Source organism: Anthonomus grandis, chromosome 6 (genome assembly GCF_022605725.1).
Source record: "Anthonomus grandis grandis chromosome 6, icAntGran1.3, whole genome shotgun sequence".
Lineage (NCBI taxonomy): Eukaryota > Metazoa > Arthropoda > Insecta > Coleoptera > Curculionidae > Anthonomus > Anthonomus grandis.
This window is the reverse complement of record NC_065551.1, coordinates 35,816,990-35,841,719: the sequence shown is the minus strand read 5'-3', so window position 1 is coordinate 35,841,719 and position 24,730 is coordinate 35,816,990. Positions and strand designations below refer to the sequence as shown.

Sequence of the window (24,730 nt, the reverse complement as noted above, 5' to 3'; positions counted from 1 at the left end):
TATAATTTTTCAATGTTGGGTTGGGTTGGGTTCATTAATAAATTAAAAATACGAATACCAAAAATATCATCAACAATTTTATTATAAAAAAAACAACTAATTAATAATTTATACATTATTCTACAATTAAAAAAAAAAAACAAGATCAGCTGCCGAAAAATTTACGAGACTTGGTGTACGGGATGATTCCAATAAGAATTCCAGCGATAAATATCCATACTGCTGCTTGATAAAAGGACTGGCTGTAAGACTGCGTCACATCATATAGATATCCTGAAAACAAACATAATATTGATAAAGGCCTTGGAGAGATCATCACCCATTTGATTTGCGCAAAATCTTGAATGAACCCCATGAGACTCAATAAACCAGTAGGAACTCCTTTTATAGGATCTTTTGAAAAATTGGAGAGCAAAGAATAAATTAGAATGACCTGTGATATATCTGAAGTCCAAGAAGTAAACACACATTACAATAGGATGATCTGGAATCTATCTACAGTTCAGAAACTGGAAAAAGATGACCTCGAAGCTCAAACTTGAATAATGTGCGACCTATTGGCAGTCTAGATATTAGAATTAAATGATTGGAAGCACATTTGATACAGTGAGAGAGATAAGTGATCATTCTCTTATCAGTTTTACTTCCTACAACTTAAGATTAAATGTCTGGGAGTCTAGAGCGAGTGGAATAGGATAATCTGAGATTCATTTGCAGTCCACGACTAGAATCATATATTCTGGGACTCACTTGGAGTCCATATAGTGGAATAGGATGACCTGGAACCCATTTACAATATAAAGGGTGTTTTTTTGAGAGGTATACCAATTTGAAGTGAAATAAAACTATAAAAAAAAATTATTGACATGGTATTGGTTTTATTTAAAAGATATTGTTATGCCATTAGTGCTTAAAAATGATTTCGGGCATATGAGCGCCACGGCTGGTTCGAATGTAGCGTAATCGGGTAAAAGTCCAATTTTCGACCACTTTTTCAAGCATCTGGGGCCGTATCTCGGCAATAACGCGGCGAATGTTTGCTTCCAAGTGATCCAACGTCTGTGGTTTATCTTTGAAGACATGTGACCCCAAGAAAGTAATCCAGGGGTGTGGAGGCCAGTTCACAGGTTCATTGCGTGAAATTATGCGATCATGGAATGTTTCCCGCAATAAATTGATAGTGTCACACGCTGTGTGGCATGTTGCACCATCTTGTTGGAACCAAAGCTCGGCCACATCAAGTCGGTTCAACTGAAGAACAAAAAAGTCGGCAATCATGGCTCTATAACGTTCTCCATTGACTGTAACATTCTGGTCGTTATCATCTTTAAAAAAATATGGGCCAATCATTCCTCCTGACCATAAAGCGCACCAAACTGTGACTTTTAATGGATGTAAGGGCGTCTCAATAAAAGCTTCTGGATTTTCTCCACTCCAAATTCGGCAATTTTGCTTATTGACGAAGCCGTTCAACCAAAAATGAGCCTTTGGATTGAAAAAATGGGTCAAGCTGAATACTGTTTTCCGCCCATTCACCGAACGTACGGCGCGCATAAGTTGGATCTTGTAAGCTCGCAAGCCAAGATCTTGCCGCAAAATCTTCCACAAAGTGGATGGGCACAGCCCCAATTGTTGTGCACGATGGCGAATCAACTCATTCGGGTCCTCTTCAACACTATGCTCCACAGCAGCAATAACTTCTTATGGCATCTTTGTGGATGCGTATTATCAACTAGAGTATGCGTGGTACGAAAACGATCCATGGTTTTTCGAATAACTTGCTCGGATGGCCGATTATGTCGACCGTAAAATGGACACAGCGCACGGTAAGTTTCGCGAATTGAACTATGATTTTCAAAATATATTTGCACAATTTGAAAGCGTTGTTCTGGAGTAAGTCTATTCATTGTGAAATGGCAAACTGTACTGACCACGAATACACCACCAACTGTCAAATTGACAATCACCAGAAACAGTTTTGACAACCTAAAATCCAAACCTCTAAAAAAAACACCCTTTAGAATATGGAATAAAATTATCTGAAAGGATTACATCTATGATTTAAGGTCCAGAGACTAGCTAGGGTAAAACATGATGATTTCAGATTTATTTGGAATCCAAAGACTGCAATAAAACGATCTTGGACTCCTTTAGAGTTCAAAGAGTAAAATAGAAATACCTGGTTAATATATAAAGACTAGGGAGGAAGATAAAATGATTTCTTGAAATGCAGAGACTCAAACATAAAATAATATGAACTCGGCCAAGAATATTTTTTGCATTGAATACAGAATTATGCTCTTTTAATTTGGTAACAGTCTGAAATATCTACAGATGTTCATTCATAACAACAAAATAAATTAAGACACAACACTTACCAGCTAATGGAGGTCCCGTCAACTTTCCAATCCCTTGACACAGCAAACTCAATCCATAAGCCATACTGAACCTATCCAGGGGCACCAACTCCGCGACAACTGCCGGAGTTAACGAATGCTGACAAGCATAAAACAACCCAAAGGCCCCACTGGAAGCTAAGAGAATATAGTAGTTGCTGGAAAACAGCATCATAGCTGCACAGCAGAATCCAGAGAGAAAGAGACAACCCGCATAGAGGGTCACCACTTTCATTTTCGTTCCAAGGAACCCTATAATGATCTGGAAAAGTATTATAGAAGTTCAGTGAGAGGGAAGATGTAGATGAGAGGAGACTCACCATTCCTAATACGTTGGTGGCACCGATGACTGATATGGTAAGAGAGGTCGCTACGTCATCGTATCCAATAGACTTCATGTGATCGGCCAGATAGACAAATGGCACGGCAAACCATATACACATAAGGATCGTGGAGGCACTCACTAGAAAGAAGTGAAGTTCGAAGAAGAGTGTGAAATCTATAATGTTTCCAAAGGATTCCGTGAAGTTATGGTACCATTTCTGGAACAAATAATAAACACTTGATTAAATTGCCTATAAGATCATCATTACATTTACCACCTTATTTTCCTCCGGAACTTGCAGCACTTTAGTATCAAGCAGCTGCATCTCCTCTTTCCAAATGTCGTCCGGGCAGCTCATGGTGATTTTGTACTTGTGCATGTTCAGCAACTGTTTGTCTACATCCACCGACGGTTTCTTCAGCTTGATATTGGCCAAGTAACCGTGTTGTAGCTGACCGTTCGACTGGTGATGCTGCTTATTGGACTTTGCTGATCCATTTCTATGGGTTAGTTGGGGTGCATCTTTGGAAGCGACTGCAAAATGAGAGATTTTAGGATTTGAAAACGACTATGTTGAGACAAGTTTATTAGTAGGTTTAGAATCTGTTCGGATAGTAAGGAAACTAGGAGTTGGTTGGTTTGGATGAGGATTGGGTTGATTTAAGAATAATTCTTATTCTGATACAATTGACTCTTGGAAGAAAAGACGTTAATTTGAATGAGGATCAGTTTGCAAATGGAGTAAGTAAAGGTGGATCCTTATATAATGAAAAGTTGTCTAGAACCAACTTTCCACTTATAAAAAATGGGACAACTTCTGCAATTTTCATAGCGATACGCCTTGCTTTCGAGATATAAAATAGGGTTTTATCACGTTTTACTCAAAAACCTTAAAGTTATATTCAAAAAAGTAATACGCATGAATTCATCGTTATTATCTATAATGTTTCCAATTAGATTGGATATTAATTGGAATAGAATAAGTTAATTGGATTGGTAAGTTAATTGGAATCGTATAAGAATGGATTGGCCGTCGAGGACCTGTGCAATGGCCAGCTCGCTCGCCAGATTTGACACATCTAGACTTTTTTTTAATGGGGCTATTTGAAGCAAAAGGTGAATGAAACTGAACCTGCTTCAATATTGGACTTATGACAGAAAATAAGAAATGTTTTTTGGAAATATCGGTGTTAGTGTACTTGAAAATGTTCAGTGAGAAATTTCGGACCGACTGCTGTTCTTATGTCAAGAAGTTTAAGGTAACCATTTTCAGCATCTTCTCAATTAAACTCAATGTATTTTATTCGATATATCAAGTTAACCGTTAATGTATTCGGGTAAAAATTAAATGTACCACCATTAACACACACGTACAGACTTTGGTCCATTGTAGAACTGTACTATAAGTTGTTAATTAATTTGTAATTTTTGGCAAATAACTACTTTTTTGATTCGACTCGACTATATTACCTGTCATGGAATATTTCACTGGTACGCGAGTGTTAACCAAAGAGGCTTCGGCAGCCAGTTTATCCGGAGCTGTATCCGAGTGACTCGAAAGTAAATTAGGGTAATTTTCCAATACGATCTTGTACAAATGTTTGTCATTGCTAAGGTTCTTCAGTACTTCTATGGGCACCTAAAATTTAATAAAAATTTGTGATGAATGAAAGAGCCGGTTTGATTAATAACACATTTATTATTAATCGTATGGTACAGTTTTTACCTTACTCTACGACTTAATTTAATTAAAGATTTCGTGTTGGAGAAAAAATTACCGACTAACCCTTAAAACTAAAACTGGTCGTGTCTTCCTTTTCACACCACCTACTACCATAGTGCTAGGGCTTGGCACTCTATTAACATTTGTTACAAATTCCTTCGTAAAATGTGTTTTTTCTTTAATGCGGTTTCGGTTTTCACTTAAAATTGAAGCAATTCCTTGCCAATAGTTTAATATATGAAGAATTCCTGTAGCTTCAAAATTGCCTGAGCTAGACTCAGATTTACGAGAGTTGGACCAAGGAGATGTTGAGACAGGAATTTTCAATTTTTTCCAGAAAAATTTCACTTTAATCCATGATAATTCAAAAACTATTCCAGGCATTTTTATGAGGTTTTCACTCAAAATTGAAGCAATTCCTTGCAAACAATTTCATATATGAAGAATTCCTGTAGCTTCAAAATTGCCTGGGCTAGACTCGGATTTACGAGAGTTGGACCAAGGAGATGTTGAGACAGGAATTTTCAATTTTTTTCAGAAAAATTTCACTTTAATCCATGATAATTCAAAAACTATTCCAGGCATTTTTATGAGGTTTTCTCTCAAAATTGAAGCAATTCCTTGCCAATAGTTTTATATATGAAGAATTCCTGTAGCTTCAAAATTGCCTGGGCTAGACTCGGATTTACGAGAGTTGGACCAAGGAGATATTGAGACAGGAATTTTCAATTTTTTTCAGAAAAATTTCACTTTAATCCATGATAATTCAAAAACTATTCCAGGCATTTTTATGAGGTTTTCACTCAAAATTGAAGCAATTCCTTGCCAATAGTTTTATATATGAAGAATTCCTGTAGCTTCAAAATTGCCTGGGCTAGACTCGGATTTACGAGAGTTGGACCAAGGAGATATTGAGACAGGAATTTTCTATTTTTTTCAGAAAAATTTCACTTCAATCCATGATAATTCAAAAACTATTCCAAGCATTTTTATGAGGTTTTCACTCAAAATTGAAGCAATTCCTTGCCAATAGTTTCATATATGAAGAATTCCTGTAGCTTCAAAATTGCCTGGGCTAGACTCGGATTTACGAGAGTTGGACCAAGGAGATGTTGAGACAGGAATTTTCAATTTTTTTCAGAAAAATTTCACTTTAATCCATGATAATTCAAAAACTATTCCAAGCATTTTTATGAGGTTTTCACTTGAAATTGAAGCAATTCCTTGCCAACAGTTTCATATATGAAGAATTCCTGTAGCTTCAAAATTGCCTGGGCTAGACTCGGATTTACGAGAGTTGGACCAAGGAGATGTTGAGACAGGAATTTTCAATTTTTTCCAGAAAAATTTCACTTTAATCCATGATAATTCAAAAACTATTCCAGGCATTTTTATGAGGTTTTCACTCAAAATTGAAGCAATTCCTTGCCAATAGTTTCATATATGAAGAATTCCTGTAGCTTCAAAATTGCCTGGGCTAGACTCGGATTTACGAGAGTTGGACCAAGGAGCAGGAATTTTCAATTTTTTTCAGAAAAATTTCACTTTAATCCATGATAATTCAAAAACTATTCCAAGCATTTTTATGAGGTTTTCACTCAAAATTGAAGCAATTCCTTGCCAATAGTTTCATATATGAAGAACTCCTGTAGCTTCAAAATTGCCTGGGCTAGACTCGGATTTACGAGAGTTGGACCAAGGAGCAGGAATTTTCAATTTTTTTCAGAAAAATTTCACTTCAATCCATGATAATTCAAAAACTATTCCAGGCATTTTTATGAGGTTTTCACTCAAAATTGAAGCAATTCCTTGCCAATAGTTTCATATATGAAGAATTCCTGTAGCTTCAAAATTGCCTGGGCTAGACTCGGATTTACGAGAGTTGGACCAAGGAGATGTTAAGACAGGAATTTTCAATTTTTTCCAGAAAAATTTCACTTTAATCCATGATAATTCAAAAACTATTCCAGGCATTTTTATGAGGTTTTCACTTGAAATTGAAGCAATTCCTTGCCAATAGTTTTATATATGAAGAATTCCTGTAGCTTCAAAATTGCCTGGGCTAGACTCGGATTTACGAGAGTTGGACCAAGGAGATATTGAGACAGGAATTTTCAATTTTTTTCAGAAAAATTTCACTTCAATCCATGATAATTCAAAAACTATTCCAGGCATTTTTATGAGGTTTTCACTCAAAATTGAAGCAATTCCTTGCCAATAGTTTCATATATGAAGAATTCCTGTAGCTTCAAAATTGCCTGGGCTAGACTCGGATTTACGAGAGTTGGACCAAGGAGATGTTAAGACAGGAATTTTCAATTTTTTCCAGAAAAATTTCACTTTAATCCATGATAATTCAAAAACTATTCCAGGCATTTTTATGACTTTTTCACTTGAAATTGAGGCAATTCCTTGCCAATAGTTTAATATATGAAGAATTCCTGTAGCTTCAAAATTGCCTGGGCTAGACTCGGATTTACGAGAGTTGGACCAAGGAGATGTTAAGACAGGAATTTTCAATTTTTTCCAGAAAAATTTCACTTTAATCCATGATAATTCAAAAACTATTCCAGGCATTTTTATGAGGTTTTCACTTGAAATTGAAGCAATTCCTTGCCAATAGTTTAATATATGAAGAATTCCTGTAGCTTCAAAATTGCCTGGGCTAGACTCGGATTTACGAGAGTTGGACCAAGGAGATGTTGAGACAGGAATTTTCAATTTTTTTCAGAAAAATTTCACTTTAATCCATGATAATTCAAAAACTATTTCAGGCATTTTTATGAGGTTTTCACTCAAAATTGAAGCAATTTCTTGCCAATAGTTTCATACATGAAGAATTCCTGTAGCTTCAAAATTGCCTGGGCTAGACTCGGATTTACGAGAGTTGGACCAAGGAGATGTTGAGACAGGAATTTTCAATTTTTTTCAGAAAAATTTCACTTTAATCCATGATAATTCAAAAACTATTCCAGGCATTTTTATGAGGTTTTCACTTAAAATTGAAGCAATTCCTTGCAAACAGTTTCATATATGAAGAATTCCTGTAGCTTCAAAATTGCTTGGGCTATACTCGGATTTACGAGAGTTGGACCAAGGAGATATTGAGACAGGAATTTTCAATTTTTTTCAGAAAAATTTCACTTTAATCCATGATAATTCAAAAACTATTTCAGGCATTTTTATGAGGTTTTCACTCAAAATTGAAGCAATTTCTTGCCAATAGTTTCATACATGAAGAATTCCTGTAGCTTCAAAATTGCCTGGGCTAGACTCGGATTTACGAGAGTTGGACCAAGGAGATGTTGAGACAGGAATTTTCAATTTTTTTCAGAAAAATTTCACTTTAATCCATGATAATTCAAAAACTATTCCAGGCATTTTTATGAGGTTTTCACTTAAAATTGAAGCAATTCCTTGCAAACAATTTCATATATAAAGAATTCCTGTAGCTTCAAAATTGCCTGGGCTAGACTCGGATTTACGAGAGTTGGACCAAGGAGATGTTGAGACAGGAATTTTCAATTTTTTCCAGAAAAATTTCACTTTAATCCATGATAATTCAAAAACTATTCCAGGCATTTTTATGAGGTTTTCACTTAAAATTGAAGCAATTCCTTGCAAACAATTTCATATATAAAGAATTCCTGTAGCTTCAAAATTGACTGAGCTAAACTCGGATTTACGAGAGTTGGACCAAGGAGATGATGAGACAGGAATTTTCAATTTTTTCCAGAAAAATTTCACTTTAATCCATGATAATTCAAAAACTATTCCAGGCATTTTTATGAGGTTTTCACTTGAAATTGAGGCAATTCCTTGCCAATAGTTTAATATATGAAGAATTCCTGTAGCTTCAAAATTGCCTGGGCTAGACTCGGATTTACGAGAGTTGGACCAAGGAGATGTTAAGACAGGAATTTTCAATTTTTTCCAGAAAAATTTCACTTTAATCCATGATAATTCAAAAACTATTCCAGGCATTTTTATGAGGTTTTCACTTGAAATTGAAGCAATTCCTTGCCAATAGTTTAATATATGAAGAATTCCTGTAGCTTCAAAATTGCCTGGGCTAGACTCGGATTTACGAGAGTTGGACCAAGGAGATGTTGAGACAGGAATTTTCAATTTTTTCCAGAAAAATTTCACTTTAATCCATGATAATTCAAAAACTATTCCAGGCATTTTTATGAGGTTTTCACTCAAAATTGAAGCAATTCCTTGCCAATAGTTTCATATATGAAGAATTCCTGTAGCTTCAAAATTGCCTGGGCTAGACTCGGATTTACGAGAGTTGGACCAAGGAGATGTTGAGACAGGAATTTTCAATTTTTTTCAGAAAAATTTCACTTTAATCCATGATAATTCAAAAACTATTCCAGGCATTTTTATGAGGTTTTCACTTAAAATTGAAGCAATTCCTTGCAAACAGTTTCATATATGAAGAATTCCTGTAGCTTCAAAATTGCCTGGGCTAGACTCGGATTTACGAGAGTTGGACCAAGGAGATGTTGAGACAGGAATTTTCAATTTTTTTCAGAAAAATATCACTTTAATCCATGATAATTCAAAAACTATTTCAGGCATTTTTATGAGGTTTTCACTCAAAATTGAAGCAATTTCTTGCCAATAGTTTCATACATGAAGAATTCCTGTAGCTTCAAAATTGCCTGGGCTAGACTCGGATTTACGAGAGTTGGACCAAGAAGATGTTGAGACAGGAATTTTCAATTTTTTCCAGAAAAATTCACTTTAATCCATGATAATTCAAAAACTATTCCAGGCATTTTTATGAGGTTTTCACTTGAAATTGAAGCAATTCCTTGCCAATAGTTTCATATATGAAGAATTCCTGTAGCTTCAAAATTGCCTGGGCTAGACTCGGATTTACGAGAGTTGGACCAAGGAGATGTTGAGACAGGAATTTTCAATTTTTTTCAGAAAAATTTCACTTTAATTCATGATAATTCAAAAACTATTCCAGGCATTTTTATGACTTTTTCACTTGAAATTGAGGCAATTCCTTGCCAATAGTTTAATATATGAAGAATTCCTGTAGCTTCAAAATTGCCTGGGCTAGACTCGGATTTACGAGAGTTGGACCAAGGAGATGTTGAGACAGGAATTTTCAATTTTTTCCAGAAAAATTTCACTTTAATCCATGATAATTCAAAAAGTATTCCAGGCATTTTTATGAGGTTTTCACTTGAAATTGAAGCAATTCCTTGCCAATAGTTTCATATATGAAGAATTCCTGTAGCTTCAAAATTGCCTGGGCTAGACTCGGATTTACGAGAGTTGGACCAAGGAGATGTTAAGACAGGAATTTTCAATTTTTTCCAGAAAAATTTCACTTTAATCCATGATAATTCAAAAACTATTCCAGGCATTTTTATGACTTTTTCACTTGAAATTGAGGCAATTCCTTGCCAATAGTTTAATATATGAAGAATTCCTGTAGCTTCAAAATTGCCTGGGCTAGACTCGGATTTACGAGAGTTGGACCAAGGAGATGTTAAGACAGGAATTTTCAATTTTTTCCAGAAAAATTTCACTTTAATCCATGATAATTCAAAAACTATTCCAGGCATTTTTATGACTTTTTCACTTGAAATTGAGGCAATTCCTTGCCAATAGTTTAATATATGAAGAATTCCTGTAGCTTCAAAATTGCCTGGGCTAGACTCGGATTTACGAGAGTTGGACCAAGGAGATGTTAAGACAGGAATTTTCAATTTTTTCCAGAAAAATTTCACTTTAATCCATGATAATTCAAAAACTATTCCAGGCATTTTTATGAGGTTTTCACTTGAAATTGAAGCAATTCCTTGCCAATAGTTTAATATATGAAGAATTCCTGTAGCTTCAAAATTGCCTGGGCTAGACTCGGATTTACGAGAGTTGGACCAAGGAGATGTTGAGACAGGAATTTTCAATTTTTTTCAGAAAAATTTCACTTTAATCCATGATAATTCAAAAACTATTTCAGGCATTTTTATGAGGTTTTCACTCAAAATTGAAGCAATTTCTTGCCAATAGTTTCATACATGAAGAATTCCTGTAGCTTCAAAATTGCCTGGGCTAGACTCGGATTTACGAGAGTTGGACCAAGGAGATGTTGAGACAGGAATTTTCAATTTTTTTCAGAAAAATTTCACTTCAATCCATGATAATTCAAAAACTATTCCAGGCATTTTTATGAGGTTTTCACTCAAAATTGAAGCAATTCCTTGCCAATAGTTTCATATATGAAGAATTCCTGTAGCTTCAAAATTGCCTGGGCTAGACTCGGATTTACGAGAGTTGGACCAAGGAGATGTTAAGACAGGAATTTTCAATTTTTTCCAGAAAAATTTCACTTTAATCCATGATAATTCAAAAACTATTCCAGGCATTTTTATGACTTTTTCACTTGAAATTGAGGCAATTCCTTGCCAATAGTTTAATATATGAAGAATTCCTGTAGCTTCAAAATTGCCTGGGCTAGACTCGGATTTACGAGAGTTGGACCAAGGAGATGTTAAGACAGGAATTTTCAATTTTTTCCAGAAAAATTTCACTTTAATCCATGATAATTCAAAAACTATTCCAGGCATTTTTATGAGGTTTTCACTTGAAATTGAAGCAATTCCTTGCCAATAGTTTAATATATGAAGAATTCCTGTAGCTTCAAAATTGCCTGGGCTAGACTCGGATTTACGAGAGTTGGACCAAGGAGATGTTGAGACAGGAATTTTCAATTTTTTTCAGAAAAATTTCACTTTAATCCATGATAATTCAAAAACTATTTCAGGCATTTTTATGAGGTTTTCACTCAAAATTGAAGCAATTTCTTGCCAATAGTTTCATACATGAAGAATTCCTGTAGCTTCAAAATTGCCTGGGCTAGACTCGGATTTACGAGAGTTGGACCAAGGAGATGTTGAGACAGGAATTTTCAATTTTTTTCAGAAAAATTTCACTTTAATCCATGATAATTCAAAAACTATTCCAGGCATTTTTATGAGGTTTTCACTTAAAATTGAAGCAATTCCTTGCCAATAGTTTAATATATGAAGAATTCCTGTAGCTTCAAAATTGCCTGGGCTAGACTCGGATTTACGAGAGTTGGACCAAGGAGATGTTAAGACAGGAATTTTCAATTTTTTCCAGAAAAATTTCACTTTAATCCATGATAATTCAAAAACTATTCCAGGCATTTTTATGAGGTTTTCACTTGAAATTGAAGCAATTCCTTGCCAATAGTTTAATATATGAAGAATTCCTGTAGCTTCAAAATTGCCTGGGCTAGACTCGGATTTACGAGAGTTGGACCAAGGAGATGTTAAGACAGGAATTTTCAATTTTTTCCAGAAAAATTTCACTTTAATCCATGATAATTCAAAAACTATTCCAGGCATTTTTATGACTTTTTCACTTGAAATTGAGGCAATTCCTTGCCAATAGTTTAATATATGAAGAATTCCTGTAGCTTCAAAATTGCCTGGGCTAGACTCGGATTTACGAGAGTTGGACCAAGGAGATGTTAAGACAGGAATTTTCAATTTTTTCCAGAAAAATTTCACTTTAATCCATGATAATTCAAAAACTATTCCAGGCATTTTTATGAGGTTTTCACTTGAAATTGAAGCAATTCCTTGCCAATAGTTTAATATATGAAGAATTCCTGTAGCTTCAAAATTGCCTGGGCTAGACTCGGATTTACGAGAGTTGGACCAAGGAGATGTTGAGACAGGAATTTTCAATTTTTTTCAGAAAAATTTCACTTTAATCCATGATAATTCAAAAACTATTTCAGGCATTTTTATGAGGTTTTCACTCAAAATTGAAGCAATTTCTTGCCAATAGTTTCATACATGAAGAATTCCTGTAGCTTCAAAATTGCCTGGGCTAGACTCGGATTTACGAGAGTTGGACCAAGGAGATGTTGAGACAGGAATTTTCAATTTTTTTCAGAAAAATTTCACTTCAATCCATGATAATTCAAAAACTATTCCAGGCATTTTTATGAGGTTTTCACTCAAAATTGAAGCAATTCCTTGCCAATAGTTTCATATATGAAGAATTCCTGTAGCTTCAAAATTGCCTGGGCTAGACTCGGATTTACGAGAGTTGGACCAAGGAGATGTTAAGACAGGAATTTTCAATTTTTTCCAGAAAAATTTCACTTTAATCCATGATAATTCAAAAACTATTCCAGGCATTTTTATGACTTTTTCACTTGAAATTGAGGCAATTCCTTGCCAATAGTTTAATATATGAAGAATTCCTGTAGCTTCAAAATTGCCTGGGCTAGACTCGGATTTACGAGAGTTGGACCAAGGAGATGTTAAGACAGGAATTTTCAATTTTTTCCAGAAAAATTTCACTTTAATCCATGATAATTCAAAAACTATTCCAGGCATTTTTATGAGGTTTTCACTTGAAATTGAAGCAATTCCTTGCCAATAGTTTAATATATGAAGAATTCCTGTAGCTTCAAAATTGCCTGGGCTAGACTCGGATTTACGAGAGTTGGACCAAGGAGATGTTGAGACAGGAATTTTCAATTTTTTTCAGAAAAATTTCACTTTAATCCATGATAATTCAAAAACTATTTCAGGCATTTTTATGAGGTTTTCACTCAAAATTGAAGCAATTTCTTGCCAATAGTTTCATACATGAAGAATTCCTGTAGCTTCAAAATTGCCTGGGCTAGACTCGGATTTACGAGAGTTGGACCAAGGAGATGTTGAGACAGGAATTTTCAATTTTTTTCAGAAAAATTTCACTTTAATCCATGATAATTCAAAAACTATTCCAGGCATTTTTATGAGGTTTTCACTTAAAATTGAAGCAATTCCTTGCAAACAGTTTCATATATGAAGAATTCCTGTAGCTTCAAAATTGCTTGGGCTATACTCGGATTTACGAGAGTTGGACCAAGGAGATATTGAGACAGGAATTTTCAATTTTTTTCAGAAAAATTTCACTTTAATCCATGATAATTCAAAAACTATTTCAGGCATTTTTATGAGGTTTTCACTCAAAATTGAAGCAATTTCTTGCCAATAGTTTCATACATGAAGAATTCCTGTAGCTTCAAAATTGCCTGGGCTAGACTCGGATTTACGAGAGTTGGACCAAGGAGATGTTGAGACAGGAATTTTCAATTTTTTTCAGAAAAATTTCACTTTAATCCATGATAATTCAAAAACTATTCCAGGCATTTTTATGAGGTTTTCACTTAAAATTGAAGCAATTCCTTGCAAACAATTTCATATATAAAGAATTCCTGTAGCTTCAAAATTGCCTGGGCTAGACTCGGATTTACGAGAGTTGGACCAAGGAGATGTTGAGACAGGAATTTTCAATTTTTTCCAGAAAAATTTCACTTTAATCCATGATAATTCAAAAACTATTCCAGGCATTTTTATGAGGTTTTCACTTAAAATTGAAGCAATTCCTTGCAAACAATTTCATATATAAAGAATTCCTGTAGCTTCAAAATTGACTGAGCTAAACTCGGATTTACGAGAGTTGGACCAAGGAGATGATGAGACAGGAATTTTCAATTTTTTCCAGAAAAATTTCACTTTAATCCATGATAATTCAAAAACTATTCCAGGCATTTTTATGAGGTTTTCACTTGAAATTGAGGCAATTCCTTGCCAATAGTTTAATATATGAAGAATTCCTGTAGCTTCAAAATTGCCTGGGCTAGACTCGGATTTACGAGAGTTGGACCAAGGAGATGTTAAGACAGGAATTTTCAATTTTTTCCAGAAAAATTTCACTTTAATCCATGATAATTCAAAAACTATTCCAGGCATTTTTATGAGGTTTTCACTTGAAATTGAAGCAATTCCTTGCCAATAGTTTAATATATGAAGAATTCCTGTAGCTTCAAAATTGCCTGGGCTAGACTCGGATTTACGAGAGTTGGACCAAGGAGATGTTGAGACAGGAATTTTCAATTTTTTCCAGAAAAATTTCACTTTAATCCATGATAATTCAAAAACTATTCCAGGCATTTTTATGAGGTTTTCACTCAAAATTGAAGCAATTCCTTGCCAATAGTTTCATATATGAAGAATTCCTGTAGCTTCAAAATTGCCTGGGCTAGACTCGGATTTACGAGAGTTGGACCAAGGAGATGTTGAGACAGGAATTTTCAATTTTTTTCAGAAAAATTTCACTTTAATCCATGATAATTCAAAAACTATTCCAGGCATTTTTATGAGGTTTTCACTTAAAATTGAAGCAATTCCTTGCAAACAGTTTCATATATGAAGAATTCCTGTAGCTTCAAAATTGCCTGGGCTAGACTCGGATTTACGAGAGTTGGACCAAGGAGATGTTGAGACAGGAATTTTCAATTTTTTTCAGAAAAATATCACTTTAATCCATGATAATTCAAAAACTATTTCAGGCATTTTTATGAGGTTTTCACTCAAAATTGAAGCAATTTCTTGCCAATAGTTTCATACATGAAGAATTCCTGTAGCTTCAAAATTGCCTGGGCTAGACTCGGATTTACGAGAGTTGGACCAAGAAGATGTTGAGACAGGAATTTTCAATTTTTTCCAGAAAAATTCACTTTAATCCATGATAATTCAAAAACTATTCCAGGCATTTTTATGAGGTTTTCACTTGAAATTGAAGCAATTCCTTGCCAATAGTTTCATATATGAAGAATTCCTGTAGCTTCAAAATTGCCTGGGCTAGACTCGGATTTACGAGAGTTGGACCAAGGAGATGTTGAGACAGGAATTTTCAATTTTTTTCAGAAAAATTTCACTTTAATTCATGATAATTCAAAAACTATTCCAGGCATTTTTATGACTTTTTCACTTGAAATTGAGGCAATTCCTTGCCAATAGTTTAATATATGAAGAATTCCTGTAGCTTCAAAATTGCCTGGGCTAGACTCGGATTTACGAGAGTTGGACCAAGGAGATGTTGAGACAGGAATTTTCAATTTTTTCCAGAAAAATTTCACTTTAATCCATGATAATTCAAAAAGTATTCCAGGCATTTTTATGAGGTTTTCACTTGAAATTGAAGCAATTCCTTGCCAATAGTTTCATATATGAAGAATTCCTGTAGCTTCAAAATTGCCTGGGCTAGACTCGGATTTACGAGAGTTGGACCAAGGAGATGTTGAGACAGGAATTTTCAATTTTTTTCAGAAAAATTTCACTTTAATCCATGATAATTTAAAAACTATTCCAGGCAGTCGCAGTCGGTAGGATCATTGAAAGTAGGAAAAATTTAAAGGGAAACTTTATTCAAGCTTGAATTTTTGATTCAGCTTGACTCAATTTATGTAAGTATTAATATTTTATCAATTCAAAGATTAGTTTCGATTTTTTATCGAAGTACCACTTGAGATTCAAAGAGAGTTTTAATACAATGATTAAATGAAGTGGCTATAACATTCTAAGGCGTCAATCAAAAATATGATTTCATAAGAAGATTGAGTGGATAGTTTTTTAATACTATATAATATAGGGTTCTCACTTACCTCCTTGTGTTCTTGTATGTAAGTAGGCAAATGGACCACAGAATGAAATCGGTCTTTTTGCTTTATATCCACTTCCGTTTTCAGTTTATCGACCATCACCTCAGAATCTTCAATTTTCTTCAATTTCTTCTTTAACGCTTCATCTTTTCCCTTACTCTCATTTGCCAATCTGAAACAAAATAGCGAGTCATACAACTTCCATATCATCTACTTCTTCATAATCAACTCAACCACTCACCGTTGCCTCTCCTGCTTAATAATCCAGTCAGGATCTCTCTGCAACAGTCCACAAACGATCATATTGGCAAACAGTCCGGCCAATATCAACACGGTGCCCCTCCAACTGTACTCCAGTGATAACATGGTGATAAGCGGCGAATATATCACGGTGCCGAATCCACAACCGGCAGCTGCCAGTCCAAGTGCCAAAGTGCGTTTGGTGTCGAACCAAAACGCTATGGCCACAACAGCCGTGACGTAGCACAGGGCCAATCCGATCCCTCCTAGGAACCCAAAGGTGATGTACATCACGACGATGTTCTTGGCGAAGGTGCTTAGGATGAAACCGCATGTGGAAATCAACGCTCCCACTATAGTCATTTTTTTGCAACCGTATCGGTCCACCAAGGCACTTCCCAATGGACCACCTAAAGCAGATTTCGTGTGACAACACCATCAATTGAGTGGAAAAACATCTTTTTAGCTCACCTACTAACGGTACGGCAACGTACAAACTACCGATCCAAGAAGTGGCAGACTTGGAGGCTCCGAACTCGTTTAAGAAATCGATGTATAACAGTCCGAAGCAGCAAGTGATACCATCAGAAACCAGGTTGATGAACAAGGATGCAAGGACCACCAACCAACCCCATCCGCCGTCCGGGATGACCGGTTGGTTCTCGTCGACGAAAATGCTTATTGTAGACGTGAGGAATGACTCTCTGCCTTGTAACTTTCCCAGGTTGTGACTGGCTCTACGTTCTCCGTCTGATTTGGAAATTGACTTGGTGGGTCCATGGTGGCCTCCGTGGCCACGTGACGGTCCATGGCCGTGACTTACGACCATTTTTTTAAGTTGTGATCTCAAAAAGAGCAATTTCATGGGTTAATGGATTTTTGGTGTATGTGAGAAGAAGAAGGGAAAAAAGACTTGTCAACTTGTTTCGTTTTTTCTTTGTTTTCTTCCTTAATTGGTGCAGTCGGTAGGATACAGTATTAGGTTAGGTAGGTTTGATATGGAAAAGGTTAGAATAGAGTTATGTTCAATTGGCTTGGTTTTGCTTTGGGTTAGGTTGGGTTGGTTTTGATTGGGTTGGACTAATTGTTTAAAAAAAAAATAATTCCAGGCAATTGAACCTTTGAATAATGATGCCTTACTTACATCATATTTTCTCAATATCTATCTTTGCCTATTCCTAAGACAAAAATTACAGTTCTTCTTGGTTTTAGCTAATAAAAAGGGCAAATTTAGTAATTAGAGAAAAACGATAAAGAGGAATTTAAAAAAAATTTGAACTATCACTTTTGAACACTCGAATTGTACATAAAATAAATCTGTTATTGCTATACCTTTTTTACCTGATTCTGTGTAATTATTTGCGTGATGCACTTATGAAAACCGACAAAACGCTACTATTTGAGTTGTGGTTTTTTTTTTAACAGTAAAATCCCAATTGAAGTGAATTAGTTTTTTTATTGCGGCAGGTGATCATCGGCTACGAGACTTTTACAATTTTATGCGCATATCCTGCTGTGCGACAATTATTTAATTAATTTACAATAATAATAATAATAAAAAACTATCTATACTAAAGACTAGAAGTCATATTTATAAACAAACAGTTGTCAGTAATAATAAATAAAAGTTCTTACCAGTTTTTCGGTATTTTTCCTTCCTATTGCCACAAACTTCTTTTAAATCATCTTTAGCACCTGGAAGTAATTGACCGTTACATTATTTAACGATTAGTTAATTATTTGTTTATATATCAATTTTAACGGATGTATTTTAAAATGATCAATAAACAAGAATTTTTAACGAAATCTCGTCTATTTATAAATAATTCCCGCTGATAACGAAAAATTATTAGTTTTCTTAATTCCGATAGCGTTAGTTCGTGCATTAGTTAGTTCACAGTTGGTATATTATGCATACGTATAGTGTTAATACTTGAAATAATAAATATTAATACTAAAAATGACTTTTTGCCTAAATAAAGTAATAAGTTATCTCCAAGAAAGGAACACCAAAATGCCAATATTTATTTTCTGATTAATAAATTGCATTTAGGACAACTTGCACTGAAATAAAACTGTAACAAATTCTATTATTCGCTTTATACGATGATTTTCAATGGGAAATTGCCGCTAGATGAACGACTATGCAACTGGTTTGTTTATTCATTATAATCTTTATAAATGTCTGCCTGTCCTAATTCCGATTCAGAAGTGGAATTAATTATTATTTATTATATTATAGTTCTTTTAAGCAAGGTTTATAGTATTTACGTATAATTTATTGCACTACATTTGGTTAAAATGAATAAATGAAACTCATCATCTCCGAGTGCTCATAATTCAAAAACTACACATTTAAAAATTTCCATACAGATTGCACAATTAATATCTTGGAATATTTATTACATATTGTTAATTTAATTAATGTTCATAAAAATGAGGTAACCATGAAATTTACCCAGCTGAAAATTTGCACACAAATTTCGTTATTTTTTAATTAATATTTAAGGTGCTAAGAAAAATTGACAATTAATTAATTAAATACCAAAAAATCAAAGTTTTTCAACTGCCTAGAAGAGCTTAATTATTTTTTTAAAATTTGTTAAAAATATCAGCTGGTTTAAGGCTCTTTGGCTCTATAAATACCTGAAAAAACTAAATTTTGATTTTTGGGTTCTTAATTTTTTTCCAAATTACGCAAAAAAAATGAGTTCTTATATTTGTTTTATAAATCTGCAGTTGACGTCGTTATGCATGATTTTTTTTATTATGATGACAGTTTTAGGTAATTTTTCTAGTCAATTTATTGTACTTTTCAATGCATTTTTATCAATTTCTGACAGTCGATCGCATTTTTAAAGCAATTTATTGTATTTTTCCAGGCATTTGAATTGTCTTACATTTTTTCCAAGTAATTGGGTGCATTTTAAAGTAATTTTTTATTACTTCCAGGCAGTAACCAAAAAATTCAACTTTTACCCACTTTATGACCTTTAAACTTAACTGAGAACCACGAATCCTTATTGGTTACTATGAAATGGTGTGTCACGTCTCTAGTGTGTTCAATATATTAAGAAAAGTGAAATTTCAAGATCATTCAAGCCGTGCCTGGACTATGAAAAGCGGTAGAAACCAAAAAATCAATTGTTACCTACTTTATGACCTTTAAACCCATCTGAGAACCACGAATCTTTAATGGTTACTATGAAATGGGTGTCACGTCTCTAGTGTGTTCAATATATTAAGAAAAGTGAAATTTCAAAATAATTCAAGGCGTGCCTGGACTATGAAAAGCGGTAGAAACCAAAAAATCAATTATTACCTACTTTAAGACCTTTAAACTCATCTGAGAACCACGAATCCTTAATGGTCACTATGAAATGGTGTGTCACGTCTCTAGTGTGTTCAACATATTAAGAAAAGTGAAATTTCAAGATGAGTCAAGGCGTGGCTGGACTATGAAAAGCGGTAGAAACCAAAAAATCAATTGTTACCTACTTTATGACCTTTAAACCCATCTGAGAACCACGAATCCTTAACGGTCACTATGAAATGGTGTGTCACGTCTCTAGTGTGTTCAATATATTAAGAAAAGTGAAATTTCAAGATCATTCAAGCCGTGCCTGGACTATGAAAAGCGGTAGAAACCAAAAAATCAATTGTTACCTACTTTATGACCTTTAAACCCATCTGAGAACCACGAATCTTTAATGGTTACTATGAAATGGGTGTCACGTCTCTAGTGTGTTCAATATATTAAGAAAAGTGAAATTTCAAAATAATTCAAGGCGTGCCTGGACTATGAAAAGCGGTAGAAACCAAAAAATCAATTATTACCTACTTTAAGACCTTTAAACTCATCTGAGAACCACGAATCCTTAATGGTCACTATGAAATGGTGTGTCACGTCTCTAGTGTGTTCAACATATTAAGAAAAGTGAAATTTCAAGATGAGTCAAGGCGTGGCTGGACTATGAAAAGCGGTAGAAACCAAAAAATCAATTGTTACCTACTTTATGACCTTTAAACCCATCTGAGAACCACGAATCCTTAACGGTCACTATGAAATGGTGTGTCACGTCTCTAGTGTGTTCAATATATTAAGAAAAGTGAAATTTCAAGATCATTCAAGCCGTGCCTGGACTATGAAAAGCGGTAGAAACCAAAAAATCAATTGTTACCTACTTTATGACCTTTAAACCCATCTGAGAACCACGAATCTTTAATGGTTACTATGAAATGGGTGTCACGTCTCTAGTGTGTTCAATATATTAAGAAAAGTGAAATTTCACGATAATTCTAGGCGTGGCTGGACTATGAAAAGCGGTAGAAACCAAAAAAATCAATTATTACCTACTTTATGACCTTTAAACCCATCTGAGAATCACGAATTTTTAATGGTCATTATGAAATGGTATGTCACGTCTCTAGTGTGTTCAATATATTAAGAAAAGTGAAATTTCAAGATGAGTCAAGGCGTGCCTAGACTATGAAAAGCGGTAGAATCCAAAAAAATCAATTGTTACCTACTTTATGACCTTTAAACTCATCTGAGAACCACGAATCCTTAATGGTCACTATGAAATGGTGTGTCACGTCTCTAGTGTATTCAATATATTAGGAAAAGTGCAATTTCAAGGTAATTCAAGGCGTGCATGGACTATGAAAAGCGGTAGAAACCAAAAAAATCAATTGTTACCTACTTTATGACCTTTAAACTCATCTGAGAACCACGAATCCTTAATGGTCACTATGAAATGGTGTGTCACGTCTCTAGTAGGTTCAACATATTAAGAAAAGTGAAATTTCAAGATAATTCAAGGCGTGCATGGACTATGAAAAGCGGTAGAAACCAAAAAAATCAATTGTTACCTACTTTATGACCTTTAAACTCATTTGAGAACCACGAATCCTTAATGGTCACAATGAAATGATGTGTCACGTCTCTAGTGTGTTCAATATATTAAGAAAAGTGAAATTTCAAGGTAATTCAAGGCGTGCCTGGACTATGAAAAGCGGTAGAAACCAAAAAAATCAATTGTTACTTACTTTATGACCTTTAAACCCATCTGAGAATCACGAATTTTTAATGGTCATTATGAAATGGTGTGTCACGTCTCTAGTGTGTTCAATATATTAAGAAAAGTGCAATTTCAAAATAATTCAAGGCGTGCCTGGACTATGAAAAGCGGTAGAAACCAAAAAAATCAATTGTCACCTACTTTATGACCTTTAAACCCATCTGAGAACCACGAATCCTTAATGGTCACTATGAAATTGTGTGTCACGTCTCTAGTGTGTTCAATATATTAAGAAAAGTGCAATTTCAAGATAATTCAAGGCGTGCCTGGACTATGAAAAGCGGTAGAATCCAAAAAAATCAATTGTTACCTACTTTATGACCTTTAAACTCATCTGAGAACCACGAATCCTTAATGGTCACTATGAAATGGTGTGTCACGTCTCTAGTCTGTTCAATATATTAAGAAAAGTGAAATTTCAAGATAATTTAAGGCGTGCCTGGACTATGAAAAGCGGTAGAAACCAAGAAAATCAATTGTTACCTACTTTATGACCTTTAAACTCATCTGAGAACCACGAATTTTTAATGGTCACTATGAAATGGTGTGTCACGTCTCTAGTGTGTTCAATATATTAAGAAAAGTGAAATTTCAAGATAATTCAAGCCGTGCCTGGACCATGAAAAGCGGTAGAAACCAAGAAAATCAATTGTAACCTACTTTATGACCTTTAAACCCATCTGAGAGCCACGAATCCTCAATGGTCACTATGAAATGGGTGTCACGTCTCTAGTGTGTTCAACATATTAAGAAAAGTGAAATTTCATGATGATTCAAGGCGTCATTGGACTATGAAAAGCGGTAGAAACCAACAAAATGCACTTTTTACCCACTTTATGACCTTTAAACCCATCTGAGAACCACGAATCATTAATGGTTACTATGAAATGGTGTGTCACGTCTCTAGTGTGTTCAATATATTAAGAAAAGTGAAATTTCAAGATAATTCAAGGCGTGCCTGGACTATGAAAAGCGGTAGAAACCAAAAAATCAATTGTTACCTACTTTATGACCTTTAAACCCATCTGAGAACCACGAATCCTCAATGGTCACTATGAAATGGTGTGTCACGTCTCTAGTGTGTTCAATATATTAAGAAAAGTGAAATTTCACGATAATTTAAGGCGTGCATGGACTATGAAAAGCGGTAGAAACCAAAAAAATCAATTGTTACCTACTTTATGACCTTTAAACCCATCTGAGAACCACGAATCCTTAATGGTCACTATGAAATGGTGTGTCACGTCTCTAGGGTGTTCAATATATTAAGAAAAGTGAAATTTCACGATAATTTAAGGCGTGCATGGACTATGAAAAGCGGTAGAAACCAAAAAATCAATTGTTACCTACTTTATGACCTTTAAACTCATCTGAGAACCACAAATCCTTAATGGTCACTATGAAATGGTGTGTCAGGTCTCTAGTGTGTTCAACATATTAAGAAAAGTAAAAAAAAAATAAGTGTGACCTCAATTGCTCCGAAGTAACAGAAAATTTCTTAAAAAATGTATTCAACTGCCTGGAAAAAAATAAAAATTTGAGTGAAAATACCTGGAAAATAACGAATATCAATTTAAACTACCTGGAAAAAAATTACTTTAAAAACACTTCTCTGGAAAAATTTGAGAAAATGAATTTGACTGCCTGATTTTGACAGTATGAAGTGTATTAACCTGCTTAGAAGTGAAGAAAAAATGCAAAAATCATCATAAAACATTCAACTACCAAGGAAAAAAAGGAGTGACATCAATTGCTTGAAAACAATAACAAATTTCGAATGTAAAATGTCTTAAAATTGCAATGAACTCATAACATCATAAACTACCTGGAAGTGACTTTAAAACTGCCTTTAATTGCCAGTGAAACAGTTGGAAAATACACTTCAATTGCCTGAATTTAACAAAAAAAAATATTGGAAAGCCTGGAAATAGAAAAATTATTTTAAAATTCAACCTCAACTACCCAAACAAGGAAATACCATCAACTACTCTGGAAAAATTTTCAAAATCGTTCAAATGCCTGGAAAAAATTAAGGAATGATCTTGAAAATGAACTGCGTGGAAAAAACGACTTCAACTGCCTGAAATTGACCGTGTCGAAGTGGGAAAAGTGGATTAAAATTTCCAGGAGTTTAAGATCATTATTATTCACTAGTTTCCAGGTAATTAATGTTACTTAATTAAACTTCTATAGAGTGTAATGTGCCCCTTTTCTGTTAGTTTCAGGCAGTTAAATGAACTTTTAATGGAATTTTTCCAGGAAATTGAATGCACTATTCATGTCAATTCTCTATCAATTTTAGGCATCACACGTTGGGCGCAAAAATTACTCCCTTTTTTGCAGAAATTAATTATACACACTTCCTTAATTATTATTTTAAATATTAACGTACATTTTCTATTAATTTAAGATAGTTGAAATAGGTTTTTGAGGTCCATTGGCCACCATTTTTAGCTACCATAATCCCTTTTAAAAAATCAACTTTATGTAATATTATCCAGAATCGAAACCTTTATCAGACAAGTTATTATAGCGAAACAGATAAACATTATTTAAATAAAGTAAAAAATGACCCTGTAGGGTCAAAAAAATTTCCATATTTATTTATTAATTATATATTACATTAAATATGATTCACTTACCTTACAATAATTCTCAAATTTATTCACTGGTGAAGAAACGCGTTATACACGTTTCAATAAAATATTAAACACAGAATAATGTCATCAGATAATTATCAGGGATAATCGTTATTATCTCAGTTTGATAAAGGCGAATTCATAAAACAATATTGTTTTAAGTCGATTTTATCATTTATTAGTCAATCCATCAGCTTGTGGCAATCCGATAGTAATTTATGGAATTTTAAGCTTAAGTGATGATAGTAAAAACGTTTTTTTCTCTTCTTAATAATTTATCCAGAATTCCTTACCTAGTCTAGTCTAGTAGTGTTTAATTTATTTATTTATATTGTAAAAATTCCTTGCCAAGGGGTGATGCCAATTATATTTCTCTACAAGTAAACCTAAACTGATGAAATTTTTAGTAGCAGGTGATAGATTGATTTAATAATTATTCATATTTGATTATTATATTAGCATGAGAGCAAATATAATCAGTATTTGGTTTATATAATGTATTTTTTTTATTTAATTTTGTTGCCGCAAGTTTCTGTGATAATAGTTGACTTTTGTAAGCTCTATTTGTACTCATACATATAATATCATTATATTAAATATAATGATATATTTTAATATTATTATTATTATTATTAAGGTGCTGACATAATAAATTTGCATTTTTTTATTTGATGTTCTAATAGAAACATGTTCAATAAGTACTTTATCGATTAGCGTTCCGCGCATGATTGACGTTCTGTGTTTAACCTACTGATTATGACAAACATTTCACTATTTTCAGATATTTCAAAGTTAAGATAGGAAGTTTTAATTTAAAATTAGT

The 24,730-nt window shown here is 34.0% G+C and overlaps 1 protein-coding gene across 2 annotated transcripts; it reads right to left on the bottom strand.

Moving 5' to 3' along the window:
• Nucleotides 1-64: 64 nt before the first annotated feature.
• LOC126737657 (monocarboxylate transporter 14-like) lies at nt 65-24,299 on the bottom strand. 2 transcript variants are annotated; one of them, XM_050442640.1, is made up of 10 exons: nt 24,201-24,299; nt 17,823-17,882; nt 16,659-17,032; nt 16,189-16,597; nt 15,951-16,119; nt 4,192-4,360; nt 2,999-3,255; nt 2,717-2,938; nt 2,379-2,658; nt 65-273 (listed from the first exon to the last, which is right to left on the bottom strand). In XM_050442640.1, the coding sequence occupies exons 3-10, from the start codon at nt 17,014-17,016 to the stop codon at nt 146-148; spliced, it is 1,992 nt and encodes a 663-aa protein (XP_050298597.1). In that variant the 5' UTR covers nt 17,017-17,032; nt 17,823-17,882; nt 24,201-24,299; the 3' UTR covers nt 65-145. The 2 variants fall into 2 exon arrangements, with proteins under 2 accessions (XP_050298597.1, XP_050298596.1); XM_050442639.1 differs by lacking the exon at nt 24,201-24,299 and adding an exon at nt 23,911-24,140.
• Nucleotides 24,300-24,730: the final 431 nt, after the last annotated feature.

What these genes read in the sequence shown, in the direction of transcription:
- LOC126737657 (XM_050442640.1), bottom strand. Translation starts at nt 17,016, where the DNA reads ATGGTCGTAAGTCACGGCCATGGACCGTCACGTGGCCACGGAGGCCAC. An exon ending in AAGTTCCGGAGGAAAATAAG is followed by an intron (nt 2,939 to 2,998) that starts GTGGTAAATGTA and finishes TATTTGTTCCAG; the next exon opens with AAATGGTACCATAACTTCAC. An exon ending in GACGGGACCTCCATTAGCTG is followed by an intron (nt 274 to 2,378) that starts GTAAGTGTTGTG and finishes GTTTGTTTTCAG; the next exon opens with GATATCTATATGATGTGACG.